A 25,669-nucleotide genomic window follows, 5' to 3' on the forward strand; every position below is an offset into this window, starting at 1 on the left:
TAGTTGTGAAAAGCACCACATAAATACAAGTCTTTTTGCTTTCTATGACAAATATTATTTTCAGGACAAATTTACAACCCGTCCTTTTGTGATCCAAGAGGCATACCCATTCAGAATAAAGCCTGCATTTATCCAGGTGGTCTACTTTGCATGGTATACCACAAGCTGGTGGGAAAAGGTTCCAAAGCATGTTTGCTGCTGCAGTCAGTGTTGAGTAGTATAGCATGTAACTCCACGCCGTTTAGAGGGGATGATCTACATAAGATAATTGAACCTGAGGTGTTATTACTCATTGACCACGCTTGTTATTGCAGTCAGGTTTGAGCTACACAACCCAACATCAGATGGAGGTAATTAAGTATACAGTGAATTGCACATTAACGAGGTGTGAATGGCTGAACATCTGTTTTAAATACTTGAAACGGTGACTTTGTAATTGTCTATAGTGGCGAGTTGTTCCCTTTCACGAGGGTGTCAGCATCACTGCTCATATCGCTCATCAGCAATTGCCCTTGAGAAAATGATGGTGAGTCACCTTCTTGAATACAATTGAGTGCTTGCTGCACCATTTCAGAGATCAGTTAAGAGTTTACCACATTGTCACATATAGGCCAGACCATATAAGAATGGCATTCATGAACAAGAATCCTGTAGCTTCATGGTTACCATTACTGATACTAGAGTTTTATTCCAGATTTATTTAATTGAATTTAAGTTCCCCAGCTGCTGCAGTGGGATTTAAACTCACGTCTCCAGGTCATTTGTCCAGGCCTCTGGATTACTAGTCCAGCAACACAACTACTATCCATTATACTACATTAGGGGTATGGTAGCAATGGAAAAAGATTAGCATTTTATGGCTGATTTCAATGATTTAAATGTGATAGGAGCTGTACCAGCTTTTGATTTTTAAATATTATAAGGTTAAGCATTTAAAATACAATGTGCAATATTGTTCATCTCCCATGAAGAAAACTATTCTCCCTCTTTAACTTATTTTGTCGCTCTACAATTATTTTTGCACTACTCCCTAAGGGATACATGGAGGAGCACTGAAGTCCAAGAACAGTCAGCGAGATTTTGCTCTATGTACAACTAGCTGAGTAAGCATGCTTGTTGGCAAGTACTTGGGGCAGGCAAGTGAATAGGACAAGCCCATGGGCTTGCAAGCACTTAGTGTGAGGCCTGTGTGTTTGTCAGCCCACACGTCAGGTATTCTGGTACGTGCTGTCACCTGGCTGGGGAAAAAGAAGAGTTGCCCCACTGGAGGAGCTCACTTGCACCTTTCTGTGTATACCTGCCCTCACACTTAGACCACCTCACACTGAGCTCAGGAAAGTGGGCAACTACTGGCATAGGGATTCCTTGTTCCCAGTAGGGTAGGGGACCATGTCGGGTGCCCTGCTAGAGGAATTGGCCAGAACACTCATGCATAGTTAGGGATTACTTATTTTTCAGAAGGTCCAAAAATGCTTTTTTCTCATATTGTGATGCCAGTAATTCTCCAGCACCTGGAAATGGAAGTGAGGGGCCTAAAAGCAGCAATACCTGTGAACAGCCAGTCTCACTCCTTAAGTGTAAGAAAGAATTCCTAATAGTTGCTGATTGTATGTAGAGAGATGACTCTGGGGTCTTCAGGAATTGTAGACACTAGCTTCTCAGAAGAGCACAGATTGAAAAACAGAAATATTTTGAACACAAAAAGTGCCATTCTAAAAATAAATTGAATAATTTTTAATGGAAATTTTGTTGTATTGATATATTACGTTACAAACTTGAGCTCCGGTTGCAAGTTCTAAGCTAAATGCAGACACAAAGCGGTCGAAATCATCTATAATATATTCCAAATCTTTTAACTTGCATCAATGCCCTAAGCTCCTGCACCTCAGTGTTACGTTATAAATTCACTTTACCGTTGTTGATGGCACTGCAGTGGGCTGCTTTGTTAGGACTGTTTATATATGTAACAAAGGGGCCGTGTCTGATACATGAAATCAGACATAGGAGGGAAGATTTTTCTCTTCACAGCCTGGATTTATGAGCTTTGTGGGGTGAGAAGCGCTGCTGTAAATGCGACCTGCAAACTTCTCATGGTCTTATCAACCATAATGGATGGGAAATTATGGCAGATTGCATCTGAATCTTTGCTTCTGTCTTACCAAGCGTTTAAGCCAAGGTGCAAAGAAGAAATCTGTCAAAGAAGGTCTGTCAGACCTGCTGAGTTCTTCCAGGTATTTTTATTTTTGTTTTGGATTTCCAGCATCCGCAGTTTTTTGCTCTTATCTAAGAAATCTGTCCCGACTGATTTACAGCATTTCCTGTGGCATTGCTGAGGATGAGTTACAGGATGTTGGGGTGGGTCCCCTCACTTTAAACCTTGACCAGTGCTTCCGAGTCGGATATATCAAGGTCAATGGGACATAGGCACCTATCACTAAATCTCTGACTGCCAAGAAATAACTGCTGCTCAAAGTTACTCTGCTCCCACTAGGAGGGTGACATCTTTAGTGGTTGAATGTAAGTTAAGCCAAGTGGGTTGGCTTCCATTGCAGGACCCCATTTCCTTCCTTCCTTATCTACTAACCACCATGTCTGAGGGAAATCAGCACTGGGGCCTGCTTGTGGTGGGCCAGAAGCATTATACATTGGAGGGCCATACGCAAGTAGGTTTATAATCAGAATATTTAAAGTTTTATTTTAAATTAACTTGGGCAAGTTGTTTGGGAGTTTCTTTCAAGTTAAAAATATTTTTAAGCTTTGATAAGCAATGGGGATCGACCTTACACTTCCTTCTGTTGTTCTGCTTTGAGCGAGGCAAAAAGGATCAGTAGATCATCACCGAGAAACCAGACTCGACAAGCACTGAGCAAGTGGCCTTTGGGACATCTATTCTGCTACCTACATGTCCCTGTCTGTAAGATCAGGTGGGAAAACTTCACTGTTTTCCTTGGTATTGTTTCAGAAGGCTGCATCCCCCTCACAAAGCAACAACTAAGCTATGTCAGTCCCCACACAGCTGTGAACACAACGCTCAGTGGTACAGCTACATTCAATATCTTTAGGGGTGAAACTCAGAATTTCATTTGTGTTTTTAATGGTGTGTCAGCTGTGGCTCACTTGGTAGCAATCTCACCTTGAGTCACAAGGTTCAAGTCCCACTCCAGGGCTTGAGCGCCCAAAACCAAGGTTGACAGTCCAGTGCAGTACTGGGGGAGTGCTGCACTGTCGGAGGTGCTGTCTTTCAGATGAGATGTTTAACCGAGCACCATCTGCCTGCTTGGGTGGATATACAAGATCCCATGACACTATTTTGAAAAAGAGTAGGGGTGTCATGCCCAGTATCTTGGTCAATATTTACCCCCAAAACAGATTATATGGTCGTTATCACATTGCTGCAAATGGGCATTTTCCTACATTACAACCGTGACAACATTTCAAGACTACTTCACTGGCTATAAACCACTTTGAGGGGTCTGGTGGTTGTGAAAAGCGCTTTATAAATGCAAGTCTTTGCTCTTATGGTTTCTTTTGCCTGCACTCCCATCTCTAAATGTCTGCTCACCTGGAGCTCTCTGCTCTGTCACTCTGGTAAGTCTCATTGTTTAGGATAGGTATTCCTTCACTATTCATTTAAAACACAATACATTCTTTTAAATTTCTCTGCAGTGAATTGCATGCGCACCAGGAAAGATGGGTGATCATCAGTTTAGTGCGAATAGGGTTAAGAAACAATGGACAAGATGAGTGTGGAGAAGGCAAGAAGCAAGAAATGAGCGAAAGGTGTAGAATCATGCATATTGTGGGGAAGCCTGGCTTATTTGAAAAGAGAAAGAGCAGCTGAATGGAGGATCTCAATCTTAGTGACAAAGTCCACAAGCTATTTGTGTCCACAACTTGCTGTTGGATATACCGGTGACGTCCTCTGAAGAAATGCTAATGAGTGCTGATGAACTCTTGATAAACTGCCCCAAGAAGTCTCCTGATGTGTTTCAAAAGTCCTTTTCAAACATTTAGCAGCAAGTGAAGTGAAAGCTGAGCATGCTTTTAAGAAGGGTATGAAATCCTCAGGGATAGATTGTTTTACTCCTTTTAAGCAGGTATCTGTTGGGAGAGGGCGTTAATTCAAGTGGCCACCAAAATACCAAAATTGCAGCTCCTTTAATGAGCACTAGCAGGAAATTTAAGTGACAATTTTTTTGAGAAGAACTCCCCAACATCTTTCCTAAATTTGCCTTTTAGCAGTTTGAACTTGTGAACCCTGGTCTTAATGTCATGATTTCAACTTCTGGGTTTCAACACTATTTATCAAACATATACATTGTAAAACCAATTTTGGGCAAAATGCATAAATTGGCCAATTTTATGCCAACTTTTAACACTTTCTGTTAGTAAATGATTTGAGTGAGCATCACAACATTTAGTAAATTCTAACCAATCCCTCAAAAAGTAACCTTTTAATCTGTACTACAACTCCAATTCTATTTCAACCCTATTAAGGAAATCGAAGCTTTTTGTTTGCACTCATCAGGATAATTTGCAAGTATACCAATTGCAAAGGGAACAACAATTTATACTGCCTGAGATGAGAGTGCTGATTGGTTGGCAAATGGGCTCTGATGGGTAGTGGCATTGCCATGGAAAATTCACCAGGGAACGGTTAACTGCCAAGGTTTCATTCAAATTCAGACTCTGATTGGCCAAAGCATTGTCATGGGGAACGAACCAGGGAATGGTTGTCCTGCAAGCTTTTGTTCAGTTGAAAAAGACACAATGTGTGGACATGCTCCTTCTGTCTGCAAAGGGCAGGGCCCTGGGTGTAAATATACCTGTGCTTCTAGTATAGGTAACTGAGCCATACTGCGAGCCTGACTGATAAACTTAAATTGGTTGTTAATGTAATTCTTGGCATCATCTGCATTGTTTAGCAAGTGTTGTCCAATTGCTTGGGGGCAGCCATTCCTTGGTTCATTCCCCATGGCAATGCCTTGACCAGAGTCAACCTGCCCAGTTTGAATTTGAACAAATGCTTGGCAGTTAACTGTTCCCTGGTGCATTCTCCATGGCAATGCCTTTACCAGAGTCCACTTGCCAACCAATCAGCACACTCTATACAGTATAAGTTGTTGTTTCCTTTACCATTGGTATTCTTGCGAACTGTCCTGATGAGGGCAAGAAAAAAGCTTTGACAGCATTTCTCTTTTTTTCCAGCGATACTCAAGTTCTGTACTACCAACGACTATTATTGAATTTGTTAATCTCACTATTTTTCAAAGTCTATGATCCTCCACTATTGATTAAATACTTTATAGAACTACTCTTTGGAAATTAAACCTTCACATCTCCACATCCGATGTTGATTGCCCTCTCCGAAATACCTGTCACTCCAAAGGCTTTTCTAAAATCGAATTATGTCTTCATGGTAGTGAATCAACTCGTTGTTAAATTAGAAATGATCTGTGTGGCCCCTGTGAGGTTCGCCCTTCCCATTCTCTTAGGTTTGGCAGCTGTCCCAGGCTCCTGTTAAAACTGTCTAAGTGGGTGGATGCTGAGACAGCAAACAGGAATGAATCATCTCGTAGTCTTTTCAACTTATTGTTTAGGAGTAGGAGTTCAATTAGTAATCAAAGTCCACTGTATTTGATTACTGTCTAATTAGCCTGTGTGCTTTGAAAAGGATGACATTGTGGCATTGCTAATAACACCATTGTTTGGTTGTGGAGAATGGGGAATTTAAGCAGCATCTTCTTAGATAAAAATCGGGAAATACTGAATTCACAAAACATCATTCAGCATCTAAAACAGAGAGATCAACATCAAACTCCCGAGCATTCAGAGCACTGACCTGTCTTTCACTTTCAGGTGCCAACAGATGTGTTACTCATTTACTTAGGTATAGGTGTTTATAATTCACAATCTCATATGCAACCCAATGAAATGGCCTTCTTATAACATACAGGAGCTGTGATTTTCCTATGTGATAGCAAGTTTGTAAAATAAATCGCAATGTGTGAACTTATCAAACTGTGATATGATCCATCGTCAGCCTGGCGTTTGTTGCTAACTAACGTCATACCTCCAGTACAAAACAAGAAACAGTAATCAGGTAGAGTATCTCAAATGCACGTACCTGAAAACTGGACATTTTTACCCAAATTCCAGCAAACTTTGATCCCACCTGGACCAGCTCAGAAAAGGCTGGGGAGTTGCCGAGTGTTGACTGAGCTTTGCATGTCTCACGTTTCCCACACAACAGCGGACCTTGACCCCGCCCCACCCAGCCCACATAGAAGCACCCAACCCAAAGCTTATGGCCAACAAAATGGATAGCTTTGCGCAGGTCAAAAAAAAATAGAAGATTTGAATTAAGGCGTTCTGATTGCTTTCCTGAAAACCGGCACGTTCCGAAATCTGGCATGGACTCGGTCCTGAAGTTGCCGGATTTGAGGTACTCTACCTGCACGTACATACATGGTTCTACATTCCAATGTGCCACGTAACGAGAAATTAATTTGCACAAATTAAAAGTTTTGCAGCTGGCAGTGTTTCTAGGGAATGCATCGTGTCCTTGTGACGCACAATGGTAGGCTCCAATTGCCTAAAAATCAATCAAGACATTTTAAAACTAATACTTCATTGTCTTTGGGCACAACAGTCAGTAGCTATGCTTATTTTTTCACCCATCAATATCATTGAGTGCTGATAAATATCTATAGCATACCCAAACCAGTGAAAAACCAATAAAACTTATCAATGGACTGAACCCATTCATTGCATGTCTCAATACATCGTGAGCTCAGAATCATTCAATGTTATTTGTATCACTTCTTAACATGCATGACTTTTGCTTTTCACACCTGTTGCTGCAGCTCACTCCTGTTCTTCCATTTTTTTTCCTATTTCCTGTTTAATTCTTCAGTACCTCTTCACTACCTGTGTTTTGGGATTCCTGTCTGTTCTAGCGGAGGGCAATTTAGGTTTCAAGTGCAATATAACTTGTAACTGAAGTCGAATCCAAAGTTCTAATATTTTTGTGCACAAAGTAGTGGAACCTTTTCTTTCAAAAAAAGAGGGGGAAAGACTGGAATCATTGAACCCTTGAACCTGTTCCTTCAATACAATCATGGCTGATCAACTCCACTTTTCCGCCTGTTTCCCATATCCCTCGATTCCTTGACAGACCAAAATTCTATTGGCCTCAGCCTTGAATATATTCAACAATGGAGCATCCACAACCCTCTAGGGCAGAGAACTCCAAAGATTCACAGCCCTTTGAGCGAAGAAATTCCTCCTCATCTCAGCCTAAATGATCGGCCTCTTATCCTGAGACTGTGCCCCCTTATTCTAGATTCCCCAGCCTCGGGTAACTGCCTCTCAGTGTCTATGCTGTCAAGTCCCTTCAGAATCTTGTATGGTTCAATGAGATCATCTCTCATTCTTCTAAAAACTAGAGCAGCATTCTTTGTTGCAAGGCCCTTGTGTCAGTGGCAGCTCCCATTTGCAACAAGTGTGGCTCCCCGGCTCCAGCCATCCATCCATTTTCAGTAACTGCTTTATCCTCAGAGGGTTGCAGAGAGCTGGAGCCCAGCCCAGCATTATATTCCTCACTCCCTCACTTTTCCAGAACTGCTTTATCCGATTCAGGTTGCGGGGGGGTGGGGGGGTCGGAGCCTGTTTATTTTATTTTTAACATTAAAAAATGTGTAGCGAGCCTACCAAAAGTCAGCCCTCTTTACATGTCAGATTGACCACATGGTACAATGTGCACCAATGAGTATATCTAAGCATTTGCGTTGCATAGTAACAGTTATATTACCATAGCAACCACCATAGAACTAGCAGAGTATTCAACCATTGGTGTGGTGTATTTCTTTAGCCCAAGTGAGTTACTGGAAAGAATGGATTGATTCTTAATTCCATTGAAGAGAAAATCGAAAAGTGAAAGTGAAACAGAAGCAAAAGCAGATAATAATGTAACTGTGGATATTAATGAAACGAACAAAACTACAACAATTACAGAAAACAAGGAGGCTGGAGGAAGTAGCAGCCATGATCAGGCCATAAGCGAGCCACAAGCCAAAAGAAGAGAAAGGTACATTGTTTTGGAAGATGAAAACCGAAAGTTTCAAGAAAAGTGGGCTGTTGAGTTTTTCTTTGTAGGAAGCTGGTTTGATGAATTCGTCACCAGACGTGTTCTGCTTTGAAGTGCAGCAATTTAGAATGCCATTACACAGTAGCGTACGCAAGTTTCAGTAAAAATTACCCACCTGGAAGTAGCCTAAGAAAAAGTGAAATTGGGCAGGTTGCTGCTTCATTCCAAGGCCAGCAAAAAAAATAGAGAGATCGAGTTCCGCTGCAGTGTTTGACAGAGGCACCTTTCGAAATCGCATGGATTTTAGCACAACATAAAAAGGCATTTACTGATGCAGAGATCGTTGAGGTGTGTTTTCTGGCTTCTGCAGCAATTCTGTATGCCAATTCTGACAAGAAAAATGTAATCCTAAAGCAAATAAAAGGACTGCAGCTGTAGGATACAATAATAATGAGAAGGGTGGAGGAAATCGGGAGAGAAATCTGACAACAGTTAACCACAGATCTTTTGACAGCACCTTGTTTTAGTACAGCGGTGAGTGAAAGTACAGATATATGTGACGTCTCGCAACTGTGTGTCTGGGTTTGTTTCTCCAAAGAAGAATTATTTTGTGAAGAACTGTTGTGTTTAATAACTTTGAAAGGTCAGACAAAAGGGGAAAACATTTTGACTGCCCTCCTTGGTTTTTCTTGGCTGAGAATAACTTGGATTGGACAAAGCTTACAGCTGCGCGTGTAGAGACGGTGCACCAAATGTGTGAGGGAAGAATTGATTAATTGGCCTTATGAGGAAGCAAGAGAAAATACCCAAACTCACTGTGTTTCACTGCATTATACATCAAGAAGCACTCATGGGTGAACTAAAAAATAGTGAAATGCAAAGCGTCATGCAGTTGGTTGTAGAGGTGGTTTAATTTTTATTGTTTTAAGAGCACTGAATCACAGGCAATTTCGAGCATACTGGAAGAGTACGAGACAGAGTATGGCGACCTAGTGATGCACAATGAAGTGAGATGGTTATCCCGTGACAGGGTCATTGAAAGATTTTTGGGTCTCTTCCCTCAGATTCATGAATTTCTTGAAAGTGAGGGGAAGGAGGAGAAAGACTTGGAAAACCCAATGTGGATAATTAAATTGGCATTTTTAACCAACATCACCAGTCACTTGAATGCACTAAATCTCCAGTTGCAAGGGAAACAGAAACTTCTCAGTAACATGCTGCATGTAATAATTGCTTCTCAAAACAGAATTACAATGTTATTCATTCCCAACATGCACTTTGTTCTCTTTCCAAAGCTCAGGACAGTCACCTCAGAAAATCCAGAGCTTTTGAAACATTTCAAGTACAATTCATTTGTACAGGTTTTGGAAGAATGGAGGGCGGAATTTGAGTCTAAATTTAAAGGTGTAACCGATTACAAAGAGGTGTTTTACTTTCATTGAGAACCCTTTTCACGTAGCAGTGTCATCTCTGTTATCAGTTATCACAGACTTTTGGTCAGACCGTGCTAAATTGGAGGGCAAAATTATGGAGATTCGGACTGGTTGCATCATGAAGTTTGAACTTAAGGCAGGTGTTTATCATTTCTGGAACATGGTCCCTGATACACAATACCCATCTCTGAAACAGGGCGTGCAGAAAGTGCTGTCATCTTTTTGTCAGTGCCTATACCTGCGAATCTAACTTTCCAACAATGAGTATTGTGAAAAGAAAACAGAGAAACAAACTGAGCAATGAACATTTGGACTGCCTTACTAGGATTGCAATGACAGAGTACAAATACATGAAGAAAGCCAAGGAGCGACAGGCACACTTTCGCTCTTCCAGTAAGTTTTGCATTATTCTGCTTTCAAAAAGTTTACTTGCATAGGTGCATTTTTAATTCCTTCTATTTTCCTGGTTGTTTTTTCAATGTTGCATTTTCTAAATTACACATGTGTATTTATTTTAAGTATAAAATATGATTTTGTTTTAGTTACACACAACATTCTGTAACATTACATCATGAAGGAGTAACAAGCAATGGTAATTTAGTAGTCGACGTGACTCTCGCATTGCAGGCTTTTTGCTAAAGTGGCCCTTGCTTGAAAAATAATGAAGATTGCTGATCTAGAAGGTACAGGCCCAAATTACTCAACCTCTCATCAAGGATAACTCGCTCATCCCAGGTGGCAATCAAGTGAACCTTCGCTGTACCGCCTCCAATGCAAAGTATATCCTTCCTTAAATATGGAGAGCAAAACTGCATACAGTACTCCAGGTGTGGTCTCACCAAAGCTCTGCACAATTTTAGCAAGACTTTCATATTCTTGTATTCCAATCCTCTTACAATAAAGGCCTGCATGCCATTTGTCTTCTAATTGCTTGCTGTACCTCCACGATTACCTTTTGTTCCTTGTATGAGTGCACACAAATCCCTCTGAACATCAACATTTACACTTTTCACAGCTTTTAAAAAATGTTCTGCTTTCCTATTCCTACTGCCAAAGTGAATAACCTCACACTTCCCCACATTATTAATGCTAACTTATGCCCGATCACTTAACTTGTCTATATTTCTTTCCAGCCTCTTTGTGTCCTCCTCACAGCTTACACTCCTACCTAGCTTTATCTCATCAGCAAACGTAGATACATTACTCTCGGTCCTTTTGTTTAAGTCATTAATATGGATTGTAAATAGCTGAGGCCCCAGCACTGATACTTGCTGCACTCTACTATTCACAGCCTTTCAGCTTAAAAGCGTGTTAACCAATATATTACCCCCAACTCCACGAGCTTCAGGAAATCTGCCATCCTAACCTGTCTGGCCTATATGTGACGTCATACCCATTGCAACGTGCTTGGCTCTGAACTGCCTTCTGAAATGGCCTATCAAGCCACTCAGTTGTACTCAAGGCGGCATCACTACTACTGTCTCAAGGGAAGTTAATGATGGGCAATAAATGTTGGCCTTGCCAAAGATGCCCACATCCCATGAATGATTTAAAAAAAAAAACACCTTCTGGACATAGAAAACAAAACATAAGCACTGATGGTCAAGGTAAAATAAAACAACACAACAGTTTAGATCTGGCCTCATCTTGTGCTCTCAACCCACCTACTGAAAGACCAGAGAAGTGCATATGTGAAAGGCATGGTACACAATCCAGCTCATAAGGGGCTACTAATGTTACACTATCATGGCTTAGAGTGTGGAACACTCTAAAAGACATGGAAATCACTCATGGAAGTGACCAACACTAGCCTGAATGAAAACTGAAGGCAGACCTCAAATCTGCTCATTTTATTTATTTATTTTTTCCATTTGATTGGCTGTCAATGTAGTTTTTATGGTTCAATTAATGTACAATCTTTGCCCACCTGTGCCTTTTGCCTCCAGCCCCTTTCTTTCACCCTGTGATGATCTTATTTCTTTCTTTCCTGCCTTGATTCCCATTCATTTACTTCATTATTCTGACCTGCCACTCTGAGACTTCATTCATTTATTTGCTTCTTTGCAACTCGTCTCTTCTCATTTATTTAATCCTTTTCACCTTGGATCACTCATCTGTTTATCTCTTTCGTCCTAGCCTTAGTCCTTCTTAATTATTTTCTTATTTCCAACTGGAACCTTTCTAATTTATTTCGCTTTTACAGACATCACGACAGGTAAGAATAGATCCATAAAATTCCACAAGCAATGCATGCGATGTTTGCCATCTATATATAAATATACATATTAAAAACCTTGTATATAATGCACACTTCCTGTCCACAATAACCCTACTTCGTGTTGCATGATTTTTAAGTCACATTTTCATTGCCAGTGCTCATAATGAGAAAAGCTATGCCGATATTACATAGTGGGGTACTCTATGTCCACAATTTGTAAATGGAAAAACCTATGTCAACATTTGCCTGTCACACTGTAACTCTAAGTCGTTTGTCACCATGGCACAAGCTTCTCAAGTTCTTTTTGTTTTTTTCACCTAATTTCCAGGTGTTCTTTCAAAACTGACTTTTCACATCAACGTAGATGATATTAACAAAATCCAAGATTGGAAATAAAAACAGAAAATGCTGGAAGAACTCTACAGGTCTGGAAGCATCTTTGGAGTGTTATGATATGCCAGGTGGTAATTGCCGGGCTGACCAAATCCCCAAGGGGAAACTTGGCCAAGCTATCACAATGATTTGCAATTTGTATTTTATTACAAAAAAGTATGTGCACTGAAGTCAGAAGTTAAGATTCCACTACCACTTTTGTAGATTTTAAACAGTAAATTAAAATATTTATTAACAAAATTAAAGAAATCTTAAACAGACATGATTACAGTTACACAGTTAATTTTGGTATAACAACATTTCCCAAGAGATTTCTACACAGCTAGACTCTCAAAATAAACACCCTTTTCAGGTAACAGTCCAAATAGGTTCTTAATCTATAAAACATCCAGTAATATTACCAAAGGGACCCACTATTGCCATGAGGGAGGTATTTCACAGGGCTTCCCTCTCCCTCAACAATGGAAATACAAGGTTTGTAATAAAACCTTGCTTTCTGGAGCAAACAAGCACTTCTCTGGGGTGGCTAGAAGCTGCAACTTCACAGTACACTCTAAGATCTCACATGGCCACTCTCCTCATACAGCTTTCAATCTTCCTTTAAATATATTTTTCCTCTTTAATCTTTAAACCCAATGTTCTAAACTTTCTTTGGAAGTTATCTTTCCCAGAATATAAAAACTTCCATGCTTCCATCTTGTCTTTGCTTTTGGGTCAATAAAAATATATCCCCATTACTTGTTTGCCTATGAACTCCTGCAAGATGCAAACATTTTCCTTGACACCTTCTAATTCCCTTTTGAAATTCAAGCAACCTCTCAACTTATCTACAAATGCAAATATTAGCTTGTCCATTTCCATTTCAAGATGCCTGCTTTTACACCTAATCCCTTTGATGATTTAAACCTTGCAGTCTGACTGTCTTCAGTTTAATTAAATTAGTCATATAAACATAACACACATGCACACTGACAAAAATATAATAATTTTCATAATATTTTTCGGGTTTATTGTAAAGTAGGTTTACGGGTGTAAGTATAGGTGGTTCTGTCTGTGTAATTTAATTACTTTTGGAATCAAGTAGATTTCAAGCGTAAAATCATCAAATGATGCTAGGTGTAGAAATGTGCTTGAGATATTAATAAGTAAACATGGATGATGGCTTCGCATATAAGGTGGGAAGGGGAGTTGCCTTCTTTTAGATAAATGTATCATCCTGTTATTTTGAGACATTTTGGGAGGTTTGCTGGATATATATTAAATCTTAAGGTTATTTTGTTGAAAAGGTGAAAGCAGGAGGGAAATAGGCGCTGTGCTAACAAAGACAGGCCTCCTTGAAGGTCCAGTTTTAACACACAATTTCGGTCCCAAGTGTTAATTATCATAATTTGAACTTGCCTGGAGGTGCTTAAACAGACACTTGCAGGTTTAATACTCAGACGCTGAGTAGATGCAATTTTTGCAGTGAGTGGCTGCACTCACCCACTTTCAGTGAAGGTGTGGAGTTCCTGACTTACACCCGGTGGCAGGTTTCAGGCTGGCTCAGGGACTGAGGGAGAGGGTGGACAGGTTCCTGTATGCAGCACTGGAGGTCCTGGAGATCCACAGGAGGAGGGATGTCCTGTACCTACACAGGACAAGCTACCCTCTCACTCTGGTGCTGCTCTGTGAGGTCTTGTGTTCTCCTCCCATTCCTCCTGCCGATCAAGGAGGACCCTTAAACAAAATGCTTGTGACCGAACACTCGCTTTCTCCCGGTGATTCCTATAAGGTGTCCATAAGGGAGAGTTGCATAGTACCTACTTATTTTTAGGTGAAGCCCTCAGAGAATTTCCAGGCTGAATGTTAATGTCTTGATAAAATGCTCTAGAAAGTCTTCTGATGCATTTCAATATTCCTCGTCATGCCTCCAGCAGCATGTGAACAGTGGTAGCTGAGTATGCCTTTAAGTAACATTCTAAATCCTCAGCAATGTGTTTACCCCCAATCAGCCGGTTGCTGTTAGGAGAGAGCGTCAAGTCAAATGTTAGCCACCAAAATGTCATGCAGCCTCCTTAAATGAGCAGGCAACTTAAGTGGAAATCAGCTCATTAATGATCCACATCACCAAAGGCAAATGAGCTCAAGCTTGCGCTAGGAACCAAGGTGGTGCCCTGCGCTAAATCAGCATTTCAACTTAACACCCCATTTTGGGGATCCCGCAGGCTCTTTAGTGCCCGAAGTAGCCAGGAAAATCACTGCCCTTGTGTTTAGTGTGAGATTCCTGTTTGATCCTTTTATTTCCTGTCTAATATTTTTGTCACGAGTTTATGGAATAATTGAATGTTTGCATACCTTTTTATACTTGCTGTTCAGGCCTCTCAGCAACAGATGGCACTGCTTTTCCTTCATGTTTCACAAACCACCATTTCTGTTGGTGGGGCACTTAGATAAACTTTTCACTTTCAAGTTTTCCGTTCGACATAGATTCTACAGTCCGCATCCTTCTCCAGACTTCTCTCCAGAATGCCTATTCATTTGTGAGCAAGGACCTTACCCTCCACAGCTCTGTTGCGAATGACTGCATTGATATTGATGCTTCGAAGGAAACCCGGCTCACTGGTGGCAGCAATTCCTTGTCTCTCACTCACCAAAGTGTCCCTGATTGGCTATAATTTCTACCGCCTGCCCCACTGAAACCACTGCAGCTATGCTGTGTCCCTCATCACCAAATCTTACCCTTAGTCTCTTCCTTGAAAACCTCACCTTCTTTCACACCCTCCCATCTCGTTTAAAAATCCTGATGCTCTACTACCCACAAGGTCCTACCACATCACCAATCTTCCCCCTAAGGTGCGCTGGTCAGTCCACAGTGGCGAATCAGTACCCAATCAGATGCAATCATACCAAACATATCACATGAGGTTGGCAATTTCCCCATCATGTGCTTCCTCAAAATGCCATAAATCAACAGGATATATTCCTGAACTACAAGAGGTTGATATTATGGATAATTTTAGAGGTTAGGAAGTTATCCTCATTGACTATCTTTACCATTTACTTAACCAAAAAGAAGACACCAGATACGAGGAGGAAGTCGGGCTTGTGCCAGAAAACGTATTTGAAAAGATAGATTTAGGGGTGGCTTAAATTAAAGAAAGATGCGAAGAAGCCTGGGAAGGGAGTCCTGGGGCAGGATGACTAAAGGCTCTGCCACTGATAGTGGGACACAGGAAGTAGGGAGCAGTGTAGGCTAGAGTCAGGAGAACGGTATGTACACTAAGATAAAAGCAAAATACTGTGGATGCTGGAAATCTGAAATAAAAACAAAAATAGCTGGAAAAGCTCAGCAGGTCTGACAGCATCTGTGGAGAGGAAGACAGAGTTGACGTTTCGAGTCCGTATGACTCTTCATCAGAACTAAAGAGAAATAGAAATGAGGTGAAATATAAGCTATTTAAGGGGGGTGGGACAGGTGGAGCTGGATCGAGGGCCAGAGATAGGTGGAGGCAAAGAAGAGATTGCCAAAGATGTCATGGACAAAGGGGTGTTGACAGCGGTGATATTATCTAAAGGATGTGCTAATGACGACATTAAGGATAGAAAGCAGGACGAGCAAGTGACAGATGGCCCTAGTGGGGGTGGGGTAGGGGGAAGGGAAAGGAACAGTATGTGCATGTTAGCTAACACAGGGGTTGGAGGAGTATGGAGAACTTAAATGGAACAAGTCCACAAGTGGACATATAAAGAAAGACAAGAATTTTGACATCCATTTGCTGGGTGACAGGAAACCAATATATCAATTGTCAGATGAGAAATGAGACATAACAATAAGAAATCAGCGATTGAGCAGAGGGGGGATTGAACTAAACTATGGTGACCTCTAGAGGGCAGCCTTACTTCATTTTCTCCAAAAATAGGTTGGCAGAATTATATTACTATTCAATGTGTGTGCTTGTAGAGAGAAACATGAATTTGACATACTGGAGACCAACTGGTCTAAACTATACCCAAATAGTAATTTTATAATTTCCTAGTACTATGAAATACATAAACATTTGAGACATTTAAAATGTGCTTTATTTAAATGGTTAACTCATTCATTTGTAACTGCAGAAGTTCGACATGCTGATGTGACGGATGACTTAAATTATACTTGGGAGTTATAGAAAAAGACAGCATTGTGACAGGTGTGATTTAATGTCGGCAAAAGTTTTCATGCACAAAGATACCATTTATGTCCCATTAAACAGTAGAGAGCAAGCTCCAAAGATTCCCCCAGAATTGGAAAAATATCTAAAATACAACAAAGGTCCCTATCAAGTGCTTCCTCTGTATATTTTCTATTTACCACCCGTGTGAATGCCTTGATATTCTCTGACTATTACCTCATTTCATACACCATACTGCAGGGATCATCAGCTGCAGCACACCACTAAAACCAGCAGCATTTTCTGTCCTGGTAACATGCAACATAATTCCAAGATCAGGATCATCGTCTGAAAGCACATTTTTTGAGACACCAAAGATGTGTGAAACATAAAAGCACTTGACTTACAAACAGCAGGCACACTTTGCTCTCCAGTTATGATATTTTTCCTTTTAAACAAGCGACGGCCGACTACTGACTCTGAAAATTCCAACAGCTTTCACTAACTGAAATTGGGCAGTGATTTTGAAAGCTCCTGAATGTACTTGTTTCTTGCCCGTGCAACGTATTGCTGAAAATTCTGGCAAAGGTTTCATGTCACCAGTACCAATTCAGACTTACGCTGTGTATTCACTTCATTACCAATTCAAATATTAACTCATGAATTCTACATAAAAGCAGAGCCTGCAATTTTCCTGTTTGCAGAACACATGCAGTTTTCTAATCTCTCATTTCAAAGGCCCATTAAAGATCAGTCAGGTTCCTGTGTTGGGAACCGAAATTTAATAGCAGCCATACTAATTTCCTTCTCTGTCAGACACTTGCCAACTATTGAGACTCCGGGTCCCTCTGCACATTGCAATGGGATTCGTGAATACTTAAATCACAAAAATATTGAAATAGCATAAATAATATAATGTCTTAGTACATAAAACATTAAAGAACATACATTCCATAGCATTCAAGTGCAGGAAGAAGTCTCAATATATTTTACACCCAGCAGAATGGACGATGACGATCTGGCTGCCTGTCATCTACAACACACACTTTCCTCTTTGAAGAAAGAAATAGAAAATAAGCCACCAATGCAGTACATACACTATATTTCTCATTTATTCAGCATTCGCAGGGGATATATTAAACCAAACAGCTTTGTCTACTCACCCAACATACTAATGCTATTGTGACTTCTCGCATAATATCAATACAGATAGATGATAGATATCGGCAACCCATCATGGATTGCCACCTCGACATGGTGGAGAGGCTTGTGTGCTCTGATGACCCCCTTGAGCGATGCCGTCAGGAGCTCCTCGATCACGGTAGGCCAGCCAAAGCGGCAAAGTCAGGGGAAGGTGCCATACAAAATGCAGCCCAAAATGTCCTCAACGGCAGAACAGCTGAAAGAAGACTGTGCATCTCACCAGCTGCAAAGGCGGAAGAAGGCTGCAGCGCCAAGGTGGTCCCGGTCATCATGTCACAAATATCTGATCACCAACCCGTCGAGATCGTGTGGACAATGACATCGTCCCAAGGTCCCCACGCAGTCACACGCAGGCTCCTACCAGGGTCCATTTGCCAAGTCACGTGGTGATGGAGGATTGGCGACAGGGACAGGGCTGTGAACCCAGCAGTCCCTAGTCAAGAATCTGCACACTGATGATAGACGCATGAAGTTCTTTGGGCATCCAAGTTGTGACAGAGGTGTCTTTGGACAGCAGCATCTGTGACTGAGCAATCCTGTTCAGGATACCCTCAGCTCACCCCAAAATGATGAGGGGGCTAGAAAAGGTGCCCCAAAAATACTTTTTAGCCAACCTTTTCCTAGTTGGGGAACCACATTCTGTGGGATCGCTATATTTGTGGTCAAAGAAAGAAAGCTTTAAATTTTACAACTTGGAATGTTAGAACGCTCATGGACTGCAATCACATCACATGAGCTATCAAGACTCCCAATTGGTATCACTGCTCTGAGTGAGACCAGCCTTCCTGTTGGGAACAAATGTTGGGGACTGGTTATTTCTGGGGAAGGGAAGCCACTTGGAGGTCAATCATCCCACTCCCAGGACATTGCTGCACGAGTACCTCAGGGTAATGTCCTAGGCCCAACCATCTTCAGCTGCTTCGTCAATGACCTGTCTTCCATCATAAGGTCAGAAGTGGGTACTGATGACTGCGCAATGTTTAGCACCATTTGTGACTCCTCAGATACTGAAGCAGTCCATGCCCATATGCAGCAAAACCTGGACATGCAGGCTTGGGCTGACAAGTGGCAAGTAACAGTCGTGCCACACAAGTGCCAGGCAATGACCATCTCCAACAAGAGAGAATCTAACCATGACATTCAATGCATTACCACTGCTGAATCCCCCACTATCAACACTGTGGGGGTTGCCATTGACCAGAAAATGAATTGGACCAGCCATATAAATACGGTAGCTACAAGAGCAGGTCAGAAGTTGGGAATCCTGTGGAGAGAACTCATCTCCTCACTCCCCAAAACTTGCCCAACATCTATAAGGTACAAGTCAGGAATATGATGCTATACTCTCTACTTGCCTGGATGAGTGCAGCTCCAACAACACTCAAGAAGCTCAACACTATCCGGGGCAAAGCAGCTCACTTGATTGGCACCCCATCCACAAACATTCGCTCCCTCCACCAACGACGCACAGTGGCAACAGTGTGTACCGTCTACAAGATGCACTGCAGCAACTCACAAATGGTCTTTCAACAGCACCTTCCAAGCCAACGACCACTAGTACCTAGTAGGACAAGGGCAGCAGAAGCATGGGAACACCACAAACTGCAAGTTCTCCTCCAAGCACTACACCATCCGGGCTAGGAACTATATCGCCATTCCTTCACTGTCACTAGGTCAAAATCCTGGAACTACCTTCCTAACAGCACTGTGGGTGTAACTACTCCACATGGACTGCAGCGGTTCAAGGAGGCGACTCACTACCACGTTCTCAAGGGTGATTAGGATTGGGCAATAAATGCTGGCCTAGCCAGCGATGCCGACATCCTGTGAAAGAATTAAAAAACCTCAGTACATCCAGCTGTATTTTCTCACCTCAGTGACGTCCACACCTCATGAATGAATAAACAGAAAACAAAGTCGATAACATGAACAAAGCAATTGGCTCCAATACCGTACCATTCATTACGTGACCAGTACGATGACAGAAAACATGAAAAGAAAACAGAGTTTCTAATAGAACAAAAACGTTTCACATGCTAACTACACTGCAAATGATTTACAAAAATGTACATTTTGTTCACATTTAAGTTGTGAAGTGTGCCTCTTTCAAATACCCAGTTTAAAGTGACCCTTCATGGTTGTTCAGAAGTTCAGAGCAGGGGGTTGATTACTCAGAATACTACAACCGCATGACATTTCTCCCTCCTTTATTCACAGGATAAGAAGTTTACACAGCATCTAATGTAGCGTATCCTGAAAGAGTTCATCACAGGTAAAACCTCCATTGGATCAAGCTCTGTTAGATCTTAACTTGACAGCCAACTTCAAGGAAATTCTGCATGCAATTATTGTTTTTACTGAACATCTATTTTGCAAAAATACTTCTGTTTAAAGAACATAATTACAGAGAAAATACTGGAAATTAACACGTCAATCAGCATTTGCTGGGAAATGGAAGGACTTGGTTTCATGAGTGTTGACTCTTCATTAGGGCTTATGATGGGACAGCATTTTGTATCGTCTGACTTGTTTTCAGATATTAGTGTTGTGAATTTCTAGAACTTGCAGCCTTTTCCTTCTCTGCCTTTGGTTAACACTACGCATTCAACGAACAGCATAACTTTTGTGCAATATAAATTGGAAACTTTAATCAAGTATATGCTGATCTGTTTCAACTAACGGACACTGTAACCCATCTTTATCTTGCATAGAGTACTGTAAGACCATTTCAAACTGGGTCTGTTCAATATCAAGAGATCAGGAGCTATGGCACATCAAGTACTTTATGAGTGGTTACTGCATATGCAAACCTGTGTCCGAATACTGCACGGTGTTGCAAACTGAAGCTCCAGAACATTTTGTCACCTGGCCATCTACATGAAAATTTAAAAGTTTCTTTTTTTAAACTGTAAGAAAAAATGGGAATTTAGCTAAATACTTATATTTTTGCTTTCTCCTTTATCCTTTTCCGTGGTTAATTTTAAATTCACGTGCATTGTAATAGACACAATTTTAGCCTATCCCCACAGAATTTGCATTACACTGAATGCTTAAAAATATGTTACCTGGCTTAGCTCTTTTAAGTTAATCCAGAAAGGTAAATATAAAGGCAAACTTTGGTACCTACTCTGACTTGAATGCCTGCACATATTGCTAAAATCTGGGGCTGTGTGCACAGCACGCTATAATGCATCGTACAGCACAATTGTGGCACTTAGAACCTGAGCTCTTGCGATAGAACAGGCTGGCTGATTAAAGTCTTGAAAAAAATGCAACTGAGGGTTTGGCCCTAGAATATATTTGGACCACCTCAGCAGTGCTCCAGGTGCTTTGGTCCCAAATATAGGTTATTGCACAAGGAGTTTCTTCCTTCAGGTTAGGTCTTTGCTGGGACAGGATAGGCATATTGCCATTTTGCCGATTCCTATGTAGCTGTTTGTTAGTTACTTCTTCAGTGTTATATTGCTGTTGCCTGAGCAAGGAAGTTATTGAGGCAAAGTGAGAGACTCTTAAAGTTGGATTGCATTGACTTTCCCTTCCTGTTTCTCCAGGAAAGGGTCATTGTGTGTTACTTTCAGAAGACCTATGGACCTCCCTCTAAGTGCAGGAGAAAGATCACAGGAAACATGTAGTGTTTGCATCTCAAGAGGCTGATGCGAACCTACTGTTATGCTGTCAAACATGTTAGGACCCAAACATTTGTGGCTGGACAGAAGCCCAATGCCATGCCTCTCATGAACATCCATCAATATGACTGTTCTGTGACCATAGATATTGAGCCATATCTACTGCTGGCAGTTATGATAATTACAGCAATCCATGGTTCCAATATCACTTGAAAGATCAAGAAAACTGAACGGATGACTGCCACCCATGCATAATAAACTATTCATTGCAGGCATAGATATTTACCATACTGAGGAACCTACATACAAGTGTTGAAGAGCAACATGAGCTGTATGGTCTCAGTATTCTCAAGCAAAGATTCTAATGCCTGGATTAATTAAGACCGTAGAATAGCCTTTCAAACAATTGCAGCCTGCCATGTTCTACACAATTCAGTCTCCAAAGGGATGATGCCATAAGGCAGGCTGCAGATGGTAACAAGATTTACCAATTGTGGAAGGTAACGCCAATGAGCTAGGAGACACTTTCAGTTAAGTGGCAGGACACATCCAAAGCACAGCAGTCGTTTTCATGTTAATAAACCACCACTCCTACTGCCCTCACCCTTGGAACAGGAGCTCTGAAACCACCAGCCTTTCTCACCAACTACCTTAATCTACCTTGTAGCAAAAGAACAGTCAGCACATTACCAAGTGTCAGAGTTCCCACATTTTCAGAGTAATGTCCCTCACTTCACTGTTTCTGTTTTGGCAGACGTACATTACTAAATACACAGTCATGTGGCAAAAATCCTAGATTATGGCTAGGTTATGGTTAAACTTGAATGTGTTATTTACATATTGTTCCGTCACACACTCTGTTTCCAAGTTGCAATTGTCTTGTGATTACGTTATAAATAATAACACCTAACCTTTCAATATAATAAAATGAAATGCAAAAGTCAATGCAGATTAGAAACCGCAACAGGAAAAGGACTGAACCTGTGCCTTCATTGCAGCTAAAATTTCAATATAATAAAATTGAATGCAAAAGTCAATGCAGATCAGAAACTACAGCATGCAAAGAACTGAACCTGTACCTTCATAGGAGCTAACTGTATAGGGGTTATACAGGATGGGTCAACCACAGGTTTAGGTCTATTTGCTGTGTCTGCAAGCAGGCTTTGCCATTGCTGAGGAAGTCCTGTAAATTTCTGCTCATGGTGGTCAAATCCAGTATGAACCCGATGTTCAAAGTTAGAAGGTGCGGAAATTTCGAGACGTTTCTTCTTCTTTCCAAACATACCGGATCCTAATAGACCTGCAACAATATTAGAAGACAGGATACCATGAAGCGTTTGTTAATCTTAACCATATGTTAAAAAGGAGAAAACAAAAGTCACTTGTGTCATATTAAGGGCAAAACCAGGTAATTGGTGGGGGGGGGGGGGGACCTTTTAGGATGCACTAAATTTTACAATGGTGCAGTCTACACTGAACAAATAATGTATAAATTAGAAAATACACACTCAAAATATTCATTATGAGAACATAACATTTGCCCCCTCTTGTAGATAGGTTGCAGAAATATTAACTGAGACAACTTTAAAACAAATCATTTTAAGAAATAAATGCTGTACAGTAAGCCCTCGCTTTAAGTCGGCCAGCTTAATGGTGCTTCATTTCAAAGTTGTTTATTCTTTAAGGCCTGTTTCTCCGATTTATGTTGCGATTTCAATTTTTATGTCATCATTGCGTGCGTCGTCATTACTGTTAGTTAGACCAATGGAACAGTGCTATCAGGAGGTTTGTCTGCAACCTCAGGAGTTGACGGGAGATTCCCAGGACAGCCCTGATTCTGCTCTATTTGCTGCCTTGCTCACCACCTCGCTCCAAATGGCCAAAAGTACTACTGATTCGCTGTTTCCACATCCAGGTAATAGAGACTGGGCGGGGAGGGGACTAGCTGTGGAACCTAACTCCAGTTTATACATTAATCCTTATTGGAAAATCTGATTTGCTTAAAATCACACTTTTAAAGAGCACAACTAGGATGCTAAGCATTGCATTACGGGTTTGTTTCTCTCCAACTTCATAATTTGTAAGCACTAATGATGTTATTTGCTTAAAAACTATTAGGGTAGAGTTTCTGCTTTGGCGCAATTGGGTAATTGCGCACAAAACAGGCTGGATTTTATGTGGCCCCCGCCAAGCGTGTTTTCAGCAGGGTGGGGGAGGGGCATGTAAGATGGCTAGCCCAGGACCTTCTTGCCCACACCTCAGCTGACCCCATAATACGCTAGGTAGGCAGGAGCCAAAATCAGCAGCCCGGTTGCCATATGTAGATAAATAATAAAAGGTCACTTAGGCCCCACTGATCTGTATAATATGCTGCCAACACCATAATGCAGCCGGCCTGCGCAGACGGGTGGGAGCGGGCAGGCTGTGTTTGATGGCCTAGATGAAAAAAGGTGACCTCATTCGGGGATGCCCTGCATGCAGTGGGGCTACCCCCCCACCACCAAGATGACTTCTGCAAGAGTTATGTTGGACTTGAAATATCAACTCTGTTTCTCTCTCCACAGATGAGGCCAGACTGGCTGAGTTTTTCCAGCACTTTGTTTTCATTTCAAATTTCCAGGATCCACAGTATTTTGCTTTTCTTGTAAAGGTGTATAATTTTACTTTCCATTTAGAAGTATTGTCTGATGCTTTTAAGAGTGGGAACTTGGCATTGTTTTATTAATATTACTGAAAATTGGGTTATCAAAGACGAGCATTTTAAGGGTGTCCCAGTCTGTGTTTGGGAGTAACCCGATTTAAAACTGCTGAAAATGTCCTAATATAAACTATATTTAACTATTCAATTGTTTCATTGGTATACACTGTTCAGTTTCTTTGTAAATTAAATATTTTTTGATATGAGAAATATTTAAAATGTGCCTGTGTACCTAAAAAGAGGGCAATTTGAAGAACCTTCCCAAACCAATGCAAACAGCAGAATGCATTTAATGTAGAAAACATCTTTAAGGTGTTTTACAGAGGAAAAGAAAAATGATAAAATGCAGGAATTAGTAATGAGACAAGACAGTTTTAACAGCTTGAAAGCTTGGTTGTAAGGATGTGTTTAGAGAAGGTTTCTTTTTAAAAGATGGAGAGAGAAACAGGGGGAAATAGGAAGAGCTCGCCAAAGGGTATAGTCAATAAAGACTGTGCCAGCAATAATGGGGCAATTGAAGTTGGTCGGTGGAGAAGGGTTGAAATTCACAAAGCACCAGAGTCTGTGAACTGAAAGGTGAAGGAGAGGACATGAGTTGTGGAAGTTGCAGATAAGCTGGGGCAGGGCAATGAATGAGTTTAAAGGTTGGTGTGAGAATCTTCAATTCAATGCATTGAGGGACAGGAAGCTAACCTGAGGCAGTGAGACTGAGAATAGGAGGCTGGAAAGTGGTAAATAGAGCCCAGAGGATTCAAAACGTAACATTAATTAGCGTTTCAATAGCAGTTGGGTGGTGGGGGACGGTGAGGCAAAATTAGAGATGGGCAATATTGTAGAGGTTGACACAATCAGCCTTGGATAAAATATGGGTGTAAAAGCTTAGCTTGGGGTCAAACAGGGCACCAAAGAGTCACATCGTCTGATTCAACCTCAGCATGTGGGCAGAGAAGGGGATGGGGTTAGTGTTAAGGGTGCAGAGTTTATGTTGGGGGCTGAAAGAAAATGGGATCAGTCTTCCCAGTGTCTAGTGGAATATTTTTGACACATCCATGACAGGCACATAGGATCGAAAAAAAGTAGAAATAGAGCAGTGTGTCATCAATGTACACAGGGAAGCTAACCCCGTAAAAAATGTAGGGACCACAAAACAATAGTCAACTGGAATCGTACAGCTTTATAAATTTACTTTATTCACCAACAATAATTCTTTGGTACCTTGCATGTACAATTCCTAAAACGTTAATAGCCCTGTGATACTGTACAAAACTCCTTACATTGCTATTTTGAAAGGAAAAGAAAGGTTTGCATTTATAAAGCAATTTTTCTATTTCAAAGCGCATTAAAGCCAATGAAGTACTTTTGAAATGTAGCCACTGCTGTAATGTAAGAAGAAAATTACCTAGAGTGCTTTGCCCAATCTAAACTGAAGGGTAGGATAAGCAAATAATTCAGCTTGAACAAACCATTGTACAGGTAGTTTACATTCAACAGTTCAAATAGTCGTTTGGTAGTACAGAACTTGAGTATTCCTGGGAAAAGAAAAGACTTCTTTTTCTATCAAAGCTTTTCGTCTTGCACTGATCGGGACAATTCACAAGAATACCAATTGTTTGAAATTTAAACCAGGCAGCTCGACTCTGACTGATCAAGACATTGCCCTGAGGAATCAACCAGCGAATGCTGTCACTTATTTTGTTCAGCTGAAACAGACGCACTGTATATCACGCAAATTCATGGATGGACCTAAAGCCATCACTTTCAGCCCTGAAAAGTGCCCAGTATACCTTAGGCTATCCTGCAAGGGCAAGGTAACTCAAAACTTTGAGCAACAGGTGAAGCTAGCTGTTTCACGCTGCTACTATGCAGTAGCAACATGAGT

At 41.1% G+C, this 25,669-nt stretch overlaps 1 protein-coding gene across 1 annotated transcript in view; it reads right to left on the reverse strand.

Annotated features, from left to right (window-relative positions):
- pak5 (p21 protein (Cdc42/Rac)-activated kinase 5) overlaps positions 1–25,669 on the reverse strand; it is a 193,199-nt gene that overhangs the window by 71,112 nt on the left and 96,418 nt on the right. The window contains exon 2 of the mRNA XM_078556439.1: positions 22,172–22,392. Within this exon, the coding sequence (XP_078412565.1) occupies positions 22,172–22,375 (204 nt within the window). The 5' untranslated portion in view covers positions 22,376–22,392. The remainder of the gene's footprint in view (positions 1–22,171; positions 22,393–25,669) is intronic.

The sequence above is a fragment of the Cetorhinus maximus genome, chromosome 14 (assembly GCF_964194155.1).
Source record: "Cetorhinus maximus chromosome 14, sCetMax3.hap1.1, whole genome shotgun sequence".
Lineage (NCBI taxonomy): Eukaryota > Metazoa > Chordata > Chondrichthyes > Lamniformes > Cetorhinidae > Cetorhinus > Cetorhinus maximus.